General features: G+C 33.6%; 1 protein-coding gene across 1 annotated transcript in view; it reads right to left on the reverse strand.

The window, feature by feature from the left end:
* Positions 1-15,497, reverse strand: part of LOC123538769 (uncharacterized) — a 198,685-nt gene that overhangs the window by 21,214 nt on the left and 161,974 nt on the right. Inside the window, exons 56-62 of the mRNA XM_053530668.1 lie at positions 9,682-9,904; positions 9,003-9,159; positions 5,623-6,279; positions 2,962-3,234; positions 1,929-2,213; positions 1,375-1,659; positions 592-724 (exon numbers count right to left, since the gene is read on the reverse strand). Of these exons, the coding sequence (XP_053386643.1) occupies positions 592-724; positions 1,375-1,659; positions 1,929-2,213; positions 2,962-3,234; positions 5,623-6,279; positions 9,003-9,159; positions 9,682-9,904 (2,013 nt within the window). The remainder of the gene's footprint in view (positions 1-591; positions 725-1,374; positions 1,660-1,928; positions 2,214-2,961; positions 3,235-5,622; positions 6,280-9,002; positions 9,160-9,681; positions 9,905-15,497) is intronic.

Below are 15,497 nucleotides of genomic sequence, written 5' to 3' on the forward strand. Positions count from 1 at the left end.
TCGGCTGGCGGGAAGTGATTCTGCCTTTACGACCAGTGCAGACTATGATCAGCCTGCAGGCTGATCTTGGTCTGCACTGTTCGCTATTCAGTCAGTAAATTTTCAGTGAACACCCCTTCGAATAATAAATGGAACTGCCCAAATTGAATGATGGACCAGTCCATTTTAGAAATGTTAAATATGTGTAAAATGAGTGTTCTTGGCAGCATTTGCCCCTCGGAACAAAAATACATTGTAAAGTTTGATTATCAAATTAAATTCGTGAACTGTTTTACTTCATATTTTCAGTTATATATTGTTATGTTGTGAAAAAAAAATCCATTGCCTGTGCAAGTCTCACATACAACTGTCGTTAGACATTATAACAATTATAACTTCTTGTCCAACATACCGCATATATTTTATCTTATGAGCTCTTTGCCCTGTTTATCTGGCGAGTTAGTTAGGGATATCTGTAAACTTTGATATGACTTTATTCAATGAGAAATTGGGTGTTTATTAAATGAGAAATTGGTACAAGAAATGTATGACTGTATTTCACCAATAAACACCAGTATCTCCCTGATAATGAACTAAATCTGACTGTTCTACCTGAATTCGCCATCGTCGATGCTCATTTCCCGTATGACGTTTCTAGCATAATCATTCATCCATCTGAACTGACTTGGGCTAACAGATGAGTCAAGGATGAATATAACGTCATATCCGTCAGTTCTTCTAGGAGCTGAAAACAATCATTTCCGCATTATTAACTTCCTCAAATAATGTAATCAATTTTATATTTCTTGTCGAATTCTATTTGTTCATTCGACAAACTGCTTATTTTGTCTTACGTATAAGCCATTCCCAAATTTTCTATATTTCATTGATTTAAAATTAATTGTATTTCTACTGCGACTGTATGGAACAAGTCTTTCCATTTAAACAGGGTCTAATTCGAGTGTCCCTGACCCTGATTTAAAACAGGAAATAATTACTCAGTATGCTACAATGTTTCTCCAGCTATTTTAATATTTCCTTTTACTTTAATCTATACACCTATGTCATTTACTTTAATCTATACACATATGTCATTTACTTTAATCTATACACCTATGGCATTTACTATATTCTATATACCTATGGCATTTACTATAATCTATACACCTACGCCATTTACTATAATCTATATATACCTATGGCATTTACTATAATCTATACCCCTATGGCATGCAACAAAGTATATTTAATCACCTAAAGTCACTACTTCGTTTGAAATACCTGTTGTAATACTCAGTAACAAGTTTCATCCATTTCAATAAAGTCGATGCATGTCTCTACTAATATCTTTCTCAAAGTGTTACACCGTTAAAAGTTTATAGCAAATGATCTAACCTGGTTTGACAACGATGCGAGCTTCATCAGAAGACGTTTGACGAGATTTGTCACTGACAACAAGTCTCACTACATACTCTCCTTCCTTCAGGTTGTCCAGGTTCAATGTATCTGTTCTGTCACCGGACATTCTAACACCGCGAGAGTTACCGGAAATGATCGACCACCGGTATGACGTAACGCCGATATCGTCTGTACTTCTGCTTCCATCAAGAGTCACAGAATCTTTTGGAAGCTGAATTTCGTAGTCACGCCCAGCGTTGGCGATTGGAGGTTCGTCCCGAGCTATAAAACAAAGGCGTCATCAGACATTGAGCAGATTATAAGATTATTTTACATTGGAAATGGACTGTTTTTTCTTGTTTACAACTTTTGAGTCAAAGTCAAAACTGCCTATGACTGAAAATAAAATAGAAAAAAAATACAACAGACATTTACAAAAAACAAAAAAAAAATCAAACAATCGCCTGAAAAACCATATCATCTGACCATCATATATCTTGACAACATAGTTATTTAGATACGGGAAAATGTATTAATAATATGTTCCTTACGTGGAAGTACTGTTATTCTTGCGCTGTCGGAATCACTTTGTCCTTTCTTGTCCTTTACTGTTAAGGTAAACACATATGATCCTTCTTTCAGGTTATCTGCCGTCAGTTGACGAGAGTCATCACCCCTGAGGATGACAGACCTGTCCCTTGGTGAAGAAAGCTCCCATTCGTATTGTACGATACCTTTGTCGTCGCTACTGCCACTGCCGTCGAGTACAACTCTGTCCTTTGGTAGTTGAATTGTTTGGTCGATCCCGGCGTCAGCGCGGGGTGGCAAATCGATTTCTAAAGAGTAATATCGATTTTTATATGAAAAGATCTGACTATACATGTTAAAGCAGTAAAAAAACATTAGTAAAATTTTACTACCCTTATATAAGGGTTAAAAATGACTGTTCTCAATACAATTAATCTACATGTCAGTTGACAGCAATTTGAAATAACATCTAAATAACGATTATTTTTGTCTATCATTTATCATTTCGCCTTAGAAACTGTGAAAGTAAAATTTCACTAAAACTGACAGCCAGTTTAATAATCTAACAGCGACGAAAAGATCAAAAAGAAATAGCTACACAACAAATGCACCCCTCTCCAACAGAACGACACCCTTCATCAGTGTCTGTACAGTTGTGTGTTCCAAAGTTACAGGATAGTGTATATAAACTTGTCAGCGATTATGTTTCCAATAGGCACAAATATACTGCTGTTATGGTCATTGCCCCTTGTTATAAATTTTCTCATTTACTAACCAGGCCATAAGAGAAAGCTGGCAAAATTGTATCAATTCACCACGTTTCCTTTTGTAAAATTAGTTTGTTGAAGATTGTCATCCTGCCATTTGAAGTATAAAACGGTTATGTTTGGCGCACCCGTTAGTGTGCCTGATATCGCCGGAAGTGTGCCAAATATCAAACTCATGCTGCTTATATACATTTATTGAGTGCAACATTTTTGTTACTATATTTAAAAGCTTATGCAATTTTTGTGTTACTATATTTAGAAGCTTATGCTTTAAGCAGTATAAACTTACCAGGGAGGACGTCTATAGTGACAGTATCTGTGTCTTCATGTCCCGCGGCATCAATTACCTTCAACTCAATCTCATAGGTGCCTTCCTTCAGATCAGTGAGCTCTAAATAAGGATTATCGGACGGTGCCACAGTGACCGGTGGTCCGCTAATTTGAGTCCAAACGTATCGCTCAATTCCTTTATCGTCAGTACTCCTTTCGCCAGAGAGCATCACGACGTCATCAGGAAGCTGAATGAGAACGTCTCGACCCGCATTAGCGACAGGTGGTTCATCTAAATCAATTATCAGAATAAAGTAAAATACAAGGGTTTCACTTTTGGGCCAGAAATATATTTATGGGCGAATCTATAGAAAAGTGCATAAGGCACAAGTATAACATGATAATTTGACAACTTAGAGCGCATAGAAAATGTTTAAGATAAGGCGAATTAAATGCTATAGCTGAAACCAACATTGCTTTCCTTATTTTGATAGCTTATCTGCACCATCCTACTTGTTCTACTTTGTTCTTTTACACCACTTGTTTCTTTTCTTCTTTTCTTTTGCATGGAATTGTCAAATTGTCACCTTGGAACTATAATAGTTGCCCCTCTAAAAACTTGTGAATGTATACGGATAAAGCGTGTAAACTAATCTAGTGAACTGGAAGCTTGAAGCAATATAAAAGTTTGAATACGATAAAAACTATAGTTGCAATAATATAATTTATCTAGGGATTTAAAACTTACAACGAAAATATTAATTTTGAAAAAAATGTAGAATATTATTTCTTATTCTGCTGTAGATATCACACTCAATAATGACATATACAAGTAAAGTTAAAGCATGCTACATGCAGTCTTCATCTAAGGATGAAAACATTTCCTCTACCAAACACTGAAGTTAACAAAGGTTATAAACCCCATTTCCCTAATAAAAGACCGATACTTGAAGCAGAAATCAACCTATTCATTCTAAATTTAAATATATTTCCCCTACAACAAAATCACGGTGTATTTTCTGGCAATCGAACGTTTCGAAAAGTTATCTTCATAAATTACATGTTGTTGTTTATGCTTGTTGAATACTTTATATGAGCCGCGCCATGAGAACATCAATATAGTGGCTTTGCGACCAGCATGGATCCAGACCAGCCTGCGCATCCGCGCAGTCTGGTCAGGATCCATGCTGTTCGCTAACAGTCTCTCCAATTCCAATAGGCTTTGAAAGCGAACAGCATGGATCCTGACCAGACTGCGCGGATGGTCTGGATCCATGCTGGTCGCAAACCCACTATGTTGGTTTTCTCATGGCGCGGCTCAATTATATATTCGGCAATAAATGGAGTCTCAAGAATAGCTGGAATTTACAATGGACATTATTTCTTTTTGAAGATTTTTGTGACTAATAAACTATTTTACAAAGATAAAAATGTTTCCTACTTCAGCCCACCACAATCATTCGAGTTCTGTATAATGATGCAGAATACAGTAGTAATTTTATCTTAAGATATTTTTAAAGAAAATGAAAAGAGACCCTTTTACTGACTAAATCAGTAAGGTAGTTCTGCACGTTTGATAAACATGAAGTCATAAAAGAACATCATTCACCCTTATAACATAGAATTAGGCCTGGAACGGCGTACGGAAAGAAAACCATTCAACATATATATTTCATCCCGTGTGTACATTTGTTAAAAATCGGGTAATGACATTCTTTCTAAATATAAAATTGATAAATAAAAATGTTGACACGTGAAGTAATTCCAAAGTAGGCCTAGAGTAAATTTCCCATATACTCCTATTATCAAAACTTGTACGAGGTCAAAATTTTTCAAATTAGTGTAGCAAAACCTCAAGCACACGACCCTATCTTTTAATGCCATATTTTCTTAAGACATTCGAAGTATGAAAAATCAGGGTTTGAACGAATTCTAAATTGCAGAACAAACATTGATCCGAACGTGCAGAACTGCCTAAATTAGACATTACAGCTGATACGTAGATACTTAAGTACAAACACTGTTAAAGGTATAGTGATGCCAATTACCAATACGTTAGTAAATTTGTGTTCTGTTTACAAAAATTCTCTGTGGAAGTGCGTTACGAGTTTATAGTGAGTAGCTCTTCAGAAAACCATACCAATTCTATTTGTTACCATTAATAGTTAAAAAACCGGCATTTACTTTATGAATTTAAAGATATTTTTGAATCTGAGTCATGTAACAATTCACTGATTTGAATACAATTCAATTATCTAAAAATAATGATAGCAATAAAATACTTAGATTATTTTTTCCTTGCCAAGTTTCTGTCGTTGGTTCGACTATTTTCTAAATTGATACAAGAAGGTAGATAAAGAAATTTGAATCTCACTGTGCATGATGTGCTTAACCCTTTAATTGATATTACAGTCAGGTTTTTTATTAGTCATATCTTCACCAGAAAGTTTACATTTTCATATACAACGCCTAATTATTTCTTGAAGATAAATTGAGCTGATGTCTAAAAACACTTTTCATTCTAGCTAAAATGAATGTGATTTATCCCCATGAACATGCTAGAATACACCTTGTATGTCAATTTCTCGCACTATTTTCCGAAAGAAAAACATTAAGTAAATGCCAATTTTTGACATATAAATAAATAACGCCGAACCAGTCCGTTATTTTTTTTTTTTACCTCTTTTACATGTTCCTTTGAACATTTGTTTAGGGATATCATCGAGTAAATCAAAGTTACGAACAGCAAAGCTGTTTTCAGAAGCTGGTGGTGTCGCAATATTCTTGATCTCGGTGGTATCAGGTATACCAATTCCAATCGTATACACGTGAATATTATTAGCCCAAGCCCGTCTGGCTTCCCGTAAAACCTTCCTTTGGTTTAAATTGCTTACACCATCGGTTATCAGAATTGCGTAATTTTGTACACCACTTCTATCCCCCATTCGTCTACGAAACATTTTTGTTCGCATTGTTTTAAGAGCATCATATATGTTTGAAGAGCCGTACTCATATACAATGTTGCCAATTGCTCTAAGAATATCAGCTTTAATAGTGAAAGTGTCTAAATGAAATTGTACGCTAACTGATGTACTAAAAATAGCAACGCCAATTCTAACGCTACCGCTGTCAATATCAGCTTCCCTAACAAATTTTTTCGTTAATTCTAATATTTTTTGAAAGTTTTTGTTCGTAACGCTTGTTGATGTGTCCAATAAAAACACTACATCAGCATCCGTAAATCCGCAAGGTGGTGCTGAAAATCCAAGCATGCAAATAAGAATTGAAGAAATCCAGAAAGACAGAAAAAGCAAATATCTATCAGCAATAAAAATATAATTAATTAATTAAAATATATAACTAAAAAGTAAAACCGACACAAAACTAGGAAATAAAAAAATACACATAACATTTCAGACTGATAAATAAAGCAAAATGTCAGTCATGCTTTTCGAAGAGGGAAATTGTATTTGATGTAGTAGACATCGAGGCGTGTTTTGCCTTGTGTTTCCAACAGCATTTCATGAAGGCACTGGCGATAATATGAAATGTGTTATAAACGGCACTGTCCCTAGTAGTAAAGGCTTCCCCGATGGCACATTATGGACCTCACAGTTACTCTCATGACTGGATAGTCTGATCAGTTATGGAGAAGTATCAATCATAATGATTAAATAACTTCGTTCATCAATATTAAATTTGGATGTCCTATCGATAAATCCTTAAGATATCCAGTCCACAAATAAGAAAGTTCTATATAACAGTGCTATCAAAATATATAAAATATTGAAGTCTGGTAAGCTCATATAATTTTTGTTTTATTTGAAAGTGTATTGTCTACTGTAAAATAAAATATAAATTACATGACAAAATACAGAATTTATATTTTTTACTTTATAGTTTTCAATTAAACTTCGTCAGAAATCAAGTTATTACAGTGGGAGATTCATCATTTTGCAGTAAAAAAAAAACGACTGTAGTGGTTCGTGCATCTTATTTACTAAATTATATATGCTTGTTCGGCCGACACAACACATTGAAATGTTATTCATTTGTGGATCGGATACCTTAAGCTATCAACAAAAAATTTAAATAAGGATGCTTTACAGGTAACAAGAAAGAAATTAGATGCGGATGTCCTATCGGTAAAAAAGGGTAAAATAAATGTGTATGTCTTTTATGTTACAAGAAAAAAATATGAAATGTTGGTGACGTTAACGTATCAATTATTACGAATATATGACTTTGTCAATATTGAAATACAAGGATCTTTACAGGATTTATAAATATGTAATTTTATATTGACGCAACCTAGTGACGATAATGTGCATAATAAAAAGAAACTTTATATAAAGTGTTTCGAGACGATCGTTCAAGTAAATCTTTAAATCTTTTTTTAATTTACATCTCAAAGACTGTTACTACATTATGAATTGTTCAGAATAAGAATGAAACACTTTATACAAAGGTCACCTTTTTTTTAAACATATATCTTCTCGTATATAACATTTAGCCTACTTCGACTGTCCACGTTCTATTTTGTAGAAAATGTCAAACGTCTTTTACAAACACACTTTGTCTTTTACTTTGTTTATCTAACATAATATTCTAGGTACTCCCAACAATGAAAACTGATTGACTTATCTTTCTGTTGAAACATAGGAAATTTTTGTCATTTTAGTAGATCAAAGTTTAGATATGATTTTGAAAAAGAAACTCGACATTTTCCAAAACATACAACGTGAAAAGTTAAAAAAGTTAAAGTACATGTTTAAAAAAAAATTGTTTTGTTCCAAACAAAACTACATCTCTTGAAGCTTTTTCTACATGTTTTGAATAGTTAGGAATACTTTTTATAATACAAAAATGCCTATGAGGCGTTTAAATCTAAAACAAATTCACCTTGATGGAAGATTTCAAAATAGTTTACTTGAAACTTAAAGCGGGGCTAATTTAGCTCTAATATACGTCGTATAGGTTACACATGTTTGTTATAAGGTAATGTCCAAATAATGAATTGTGCAGTGGTTACAAAATAATGCTTCTGAACCTCATTACTATAAATATCTATCTACGGACAGCTAAATATGCTTGCGAAGGCATGTGTCATATGAAGGGCTCTATTAAACATAATGAACAAGTGGCGAGTATGCAGTGGTATACAGAAGTCCCTACCTGAAAATTGAATGTTCGTTTTACAAAAGTTAGGATAAAGCTCTGGGCATTCAGACTAAGATTAGATATCTTTAGTAAACTTCAATGTGACTTGAAGTACAAGCAGATAGCAACGCACATTGTCTGTTCAGATTGTCTGCAGTACTAAGATAGTTTAAATATATTAATAACGATATATAAAAAAAAGATTATCTAGTCGGTAGCCAGATTATTTTTATATATACGCTATTTATTCACCATGTGATCTGAACAATTTATGCTTCAGCTACTGTAGAAAACAATACATACCTTCTTCCTCTGTGATTTTTGAAAAATAGAAAAATAAGATATTATAATAAAACACGTAATCGGGTAACGCTTACTGTCTTATAATAATGTTAAAGCATGAAATCCGATTATTCACGTAAATATGCCCTCATGTTTTCAAGGAGCGGGTTCGATGGTTATCACCATTTACAAATAATAATACGAGCCGTGCCATGAGAAAACCAACATAGTGGGTTTGCGACCAGCATGGATCCAGACCAGCCTGCGCATCCGCGCAGTCTGGCCAGGATCCATGCTGTTCGCTTTTAAATCTATTGAAATTGGAGAAACTGTTAGCGAACAGCATGGATCCTGACCAGACTGCGCGGATGCGCAGGCTGGTCTGGTCGCAAACCCACTATGTTGGTTTTCCCATGGCACGGCTCAATAATATTTGTATGAAAATGTTGTAAAAAGTAAAGCTATGGACTTTTCTGAATTATACTTAAGTGTATTAAGGAAACTGCCGGTAAAACTTAGAGTAAGAACTGCTGCATTTACAAAATAGAGGGATTTACCCCATTACTATTACCTTTAAGTTGTTTACCTATAAATCAAATAAGATTGCTGAATTCTTACCTTCACATTGAGCACCACTAAACATTCGTTGCTTAAGTCCTACCAATTCATCAAAGTCATTGACGGCAAAAAGATTTTGGTTCACTGGAGGCGACGCTATCCCTTCTACCTCTCTGGTATCCGACAAACCAATACCAATTACATAGATGTGAATATTCTAATCATAAAAAGGAAGGAATTAAATGTGGATGTTCTATATGTTAAAAGGAAGAAATTAAATGTGGGTGTCTTAAATGTAAAAAGGAAGAAATTAAACGTGGGCGATCTTTATGTAAAAAGGAAGAAATTAAATGTGGATATCTTATATGTAAAAAAAGAAGAAATTAATTGTGTATGTTTTATTTGTAAAAAAAAGGAGGCAATTCATTGTGGTTGTTCCATAGGTTATAAGAAAAAAAAATGAAATGTGTACGCCCTAACAGTAACAAGGAAGCATTTAAATGTAGAGATCTTAAGGTAAAAGAAAGAAATTAGATGTGGAAACCCTATCGGTATAAAAGGAAGGAAATGAATATGGATGTCTTATATGTAACTAGAAAAAAACTTAAAGTAAGAAGGAAAATGTTAAATCAATGTGAAACGTAAGTTCGCAGTACTAATCGATATAATATAACAGGCGCTTCAAGTGAAAGAATTTCTGATGTTCCTGTGATGTTAAAAATAATTGATCTAAATTTACATCGTTTCTTGTGTCTTCAGCTTCAGGTATTGTTCTCCTCGAATTAATGTTGGAAATACCGTCCGTGAGCAGTACACACACGTTAGGTACACCAGGCCGATCACCCCTGGATGTCACAAACATTTCGTCTCTCATTACTTTCAGGGCATCTGCAGTGTTTGTTGAGCCGTAAATATACGGTATGTTGTCAATCGCAGCCATGACATCCTTCTCCTTCGTGTATCTTTAAATGTGAATAATAAACTTATTTTTTTCAGGTATTTCGTGGAAACATCAAAGTTGAACTTTAATTGCAATGACTGTCTTTTATTCTTTATATACTGATGTCATTTAATGATTTTACTTGGCAGGACACTTTTTATGTAGATATATTTGAGATTGTTTATCTGAAGAAAACATGGAATTCAATATTTTTTTCTGTTGGGTTTAATGTCACACCGACATAATTATAAGTCATATTGATACTTGCCAGCTTTTGATGGCAGAAGAAACCCCAGGTGCCCCGCATTATTGTCGGATCGAGAGGGCACCTATAGGTAGAACAACCGACCTTCCGTAAGCCAGTTGTACAGCTTCGTCGTATAAAATAATTCTATACCCAAAGGGAGTTTAGATCCCACAGCGGTAAGGTAAAAGTGACTCACAGTCAGCGACCCTAACCGATAGGCCGCGGAGGGTCCCAAAGAAAACCAATATCAACAAGTAAAATTTTGATGCAGAGCATCAGGTCGTCGGAGAGCTGTCGGCTAATATTTTGAACTTTGGATTGGAAAAAAGGCTAGTAAAGCTATAACCGATATTGCGGTGCATTGCATGCCGTTGAAAGGCTGAAAGACGTCGCATCCTTTATATGATGAAAGTTACTCTTAAACCGTTACCCTCTTAAACTTTTTTCTTTGTTAACAAAAGCCACGCTAAGCCTCGTTCTGAAACCCACGCGCTAGCATCCTAAAGAATAAGAACGAAAATCTACGACGGCAAATATTTTTCGCATTTTCAAACAATGAATGTAAAAGATTTCTTGTAACCGAAACATTTCAACAAATTATATCATATATCTTCTAATGAAAGGCCCATAGTTTGACAATAAAGAAAAAAAGAATCACGAACATGTTGAACAATTCTCCTCTTTGGCGATCTTATCAGTACATCTACGGCACATATTCTGATAAGCCATCAGACAGCGCAACTGATAAATCCTATTCCTAAACTTACATTGATTTATATAGGGAAATGATACATTTACCAGAGAAAATGTCAAAAATTACACATTTCTATTTATTCTATTATACCATCCCGGATATTTCCTTAAAAAACAATTCAATACCTTTACGATGGTATATTTTCCTTCAAAATAAGTAAATATTTGGTTGCTTCAAAATTCGTTTGAAAAACGTCTCTCAAATTCATTATACTCTCTATACATATTTGGCAGAATTACACGATAACCCTGTTTTTACTAAGTATTTTTGAAGGAAAAGTTAAAGTTAAAATACCATCCCGGATATATTTGGAAAGTCCTCGTCATGCACATTCTAGATATATATTTTATTATAAAATAAGTTATTTCTTTCTTGCTTCAAAATTCCTTTAAAAACAGAGTTTCAACGCTTTCTGTATATTGACAAAAGCGTGCCAAGTTTTACGATACGATAGAGCTGTATCGGAATAGGAATACTTGTATAATTATATAACACAGTTTAGCATGATTTTTGGGTGTGTTCCGTCTGACAAATGTTCTTTTAAAAGTTTTTTTTCGTGGCATTTTCCTTTGAAAATACTGAGATATGTTTGTAAAATTCGAAAATAAAAGTGTAAGCAGTTCTGTTGTTGCATTGTAGTAATAACCAAAATAATAAACAAAATATTTATTATGACTTATTTTGACATAACGATTGGGTGTTTCAGTAAAGTAGTTGAATTTGAATTTAAATTTTTTAAAAGTGTCATTTTGGTTAAGTAGCATCCTGTTTCTTGTATACACGTATATCTTCGTGGCACGGGACAGCGTATTGTATTGACAAGATACACTGAGATATTAGCATTATAAATTTTATGGTCATGTGCCTTAAATCAGTGTACGCAAAATTTAAATTTTAATGTGTTAATAAAATTTTAAAGTGACACTATGTTGCCATCCTAATCACAGCAAGTATGAATGAAAGGTATAACATAGTAACACGTGCCGATGTTTTAATATAAGCTTTTGAATTTAAACGCGTGATTTACGTCAAAGTAGCGGATTGTATCAGTGAATTAGAATTAAAATGACATTAAGAAAATTTACAAGATATTGGCTATAATTTTGATGCTCTGTGAAATCAGCAGCAAAATCGTTATTTCGAAATTGCCTGAAATGTTCTTAAATTTTCCGAAATCTAAATTGCTTTAATCATATTATTATGTAGTACTTAACTTAAATGCCGTTTAAAGAATTAATTTGATAACAGTTTTCTAGTGCGTGCCGTTTAACGCCAAAAAGATATTTATCTCTTAATTAGATTATTAATTAACAGTGACCAGATGCACATGTGTTTTCATAATCAAGGAGGAATCGACACCTTATAATTACCACCTGTGTTCATTTGGGCCAACATTTTAGGTTGTTTTTTTTTCATGTTTTACCCTTTTACTAAAAATAACAAGTAACAAGGAAAGAAAATAATTCTCAAATATGTTAAACTGCAAATATTATGTTAAACTGCAAATATAATTACGTATATAGGTTTTATTGTTTATTAAAGTCTCATTAAAGTACACAAATAAATATTAAAGACATGATAAAATTCTATATATAGCGAAGTAGATCATCAAGCAAAAAACGAAGAATTCAGTTTTACATTCAGAGTGCACATAAGAAATTTGAAAAAGAAAATGAAAACCCGCCAGTGAAATGAACACGGAAGAACTAAAAACAAACTGAATTCGCTAGGAATCGTCCCAAAAATTAGAAAACACGATATAAGCTGATACAGTTATTACGCAAAGCTACATTGATGCATATTGATAAGGATGTGTTAAGATGAAGCAGAGATAAAAAAAAAGGGGGGCATGGTGTTGGAGATGATATAATTATAAACAGGTGTGTTGATATTGTATATAATGTACCTGATTTAATATTATCAAGTTTCATAAGAACTCTATGTTTTATCATATCTGCATACATTTACAACAGAGAATAGCCATTCATGCATACATCATATACATGTATGCTTTGATTTGTTTGAATAGCAATACTTGATATTATTGAAAGATGTGCAATGAAATTATTGAATAAATTTGGTAATCTTGATAGATCTATCCTTGTTATACATTCAGTCTGAAGAATACATCAATTATTCAAGTTAATCTGATTTCTCATAATAAATTATATCACAAAACATAAAATATAACACTATATCGTATTGAAATGTTTTCCTCTGGTACAGTTTAGATACTTTCGTTGAATTAAAATTTCAGATCAGAAATCAATACAATGTATAACGAATAAATTTCTAATGAAACACTTGTGTTTTAGGTGCCAAAAAGTATCCATTGTCCCGTGCAAAGAACAGAAAATTGCTATTTTTTTTTTTGTTTAAAAAAAAACGTCAGTCACAACATTCACATTCTGAATAAAAAATGCTATTTATTTATATTCATTGATTGTATAGACAATCAAGCCTGTAAGAGATGATGGCTGGTTACTTGGTCGCTGTTCGAGATAAGAGATATCAAAACGCTATTGCTTTTGCTCACAAGGGGAGAAAACGCTTATAGCGAAATTGACTTAATCGTAGTATTTGCACACTTCCTTCCCCTGATAAGTGAGGAAAATTTCTCAGTATGATTTATAGACTGTTCTTACAGGTTGAAGGTCAGTAATTTTGTCTCATACGAAAAATGACAACATCAGGTCGTCTTTGCGTATCTTTATAGAACATCACTTTTTCCCACAGGTGCCCGTCCAGTCTTGGTGCCCATATGGGTGCCGCCCCCTCAAACAAAAAAAAAAAAAAAAATAAAAAATAATTAAAAACACTGTTTTAAGCCAAAAACGAAAAAAAAAATTTTTTTTGAAATTTTTTTTTCCCCTATATATACTCATATGGAAAAGGTGCATGTGTTGCCGTAACGCTATGGAGGTTTACTAGGACACGCTGTGGAACAACCAAAATGTCCAGTTCAGTACCAGTGCAAGCTACCCTGCTGCAATTTACACATCATGCATTTATAAAATAGTAAACAATCCTATTCTACCTAGTAAACAGTCTTAAATAACTCACATTTAAATTCAAACAAGCCAAATTGTCTAGACACTTGCAAAATAACAGTGACGATAGGCCATTTTGTTTCAAAACGAAAGTAGAAAACCTTTTCCGTTGTTTGCGTCTTAGAATTTAAATGTAAGTTATTTAAGGCTGTTTACTAGGTAGAATAGGATTGTTTACTATGTTATAAATGCATGATATGTAAATTGCAGCAGGGTAGCTTGCATTGGTACTGAACTGGACATTTTGGTTGTTCCACAGCGTGTCCTAGTAAACCTCCATAGCGTTGCGGCAACACATGCACCTTTTCCATATGAGTATATATAGGGGAAAAAAATTTCAAATTTTTTTTTTTCGTTTTAGGCTTAAAACAGTGTTTTTAATTTTTTTTTTTTTGATGGGGCGGCACCCATATGGGCACCAAGACTGGACGGGCACCTGTGCTTTTTCCTACACCTATTTTTCATGAAAGTTCTATCATAAATTAACGACAAAAATGAAAAGAAAATATGGGTTTGAATAGTTCCTAGTGAAATGCCAGTCAGTTGTGGTCTGCCGCCCTCAAAATGGCACATATTTGCTCTTGCCCGCACAATTAAACCCCTACTTTCGGTTTCGATCTGCAAAACTTGCCTAACTTGCCTTGAGGGGTGTATAAACATGAACACAATCTCATTTCATGCAGAATGTATTCTAGCAGTGAAAACGTGCAGTTTAAGCACTCGTTCTACACGAATTCGCGCTAGAAAATGGAAAAATTAGGATCTGTTTACTATGGAATTCTTTCGACTACACCACGGATGCTCACTTTCGACTGAATTACTGACCTTATTCCTAAAGACAATTATGCCCTCAGACTGTATTACTTCCCTTGTCTTACATGCGCTCATGTAGACTGTTTTTCGTCTTTTAATTTTTTTTCCGGCCAAACTAATCAATTGTAGGCCCAGCGAAATTCGAATTTGGAGACCTGATCTCAAATACAGGTTGATGCCTGGATATGTTCCAAAATATGACAGATCTATGTATTATTATAAAAGGGGGTCTTAATTCAAGGCCCAGATGTTATTTTAGAACATGTCTGGGTACTGGCAGATGTGTTTTTATTTGTTTTTGCAATGTTTTTACTGTTATTTTCCTATGATTTTTGTCTCAATTGCCAAAAGTTAAATAAATTATTGAATATTTAGTTAATATTGTTAAGCAACATCATCTAAGAGGAGACCCGCGGTTACCTTCCTGACTTAACACAAAACACGCAAGGGGAAAACTGCCACTGTCCATGGACTACATCTATACTCTACTACTTTATTTCAATAACATTTAAATACTATAGTATGTTGACTAGAGCGTTTAACTCCATGTTTTTAAATTGATGCCATTATTTCATTTTTCAATATTTTTCTATTCTTTTTTTTTTCATTTATCAGGCCGAAAGTTTGAATTTAATGGTCGCAGCGGTTTAATATATTTACTTATAAAACAAAATAGCTATTTACGATCGCGCTGTATGAATTTTACTAATAATTTTGTTGAAAATCGGCTGTTTTTTTTTATATAATTTTG

Source organism: Mercenaria mercenaria, chromosome 18 (assembly GCF_021730395.1).
Source record: "Mercenaria mercenaria strain notata chromosome 18, MADL_Memer_1, whole genome shotgun sequence".
NCBI classification, from domain to species: Eukaryota; Metazoa; Mollusca; class Bivalvia; order Venerida; family Veneridae; genus Mercenaria; species Mercenaria mercenaria.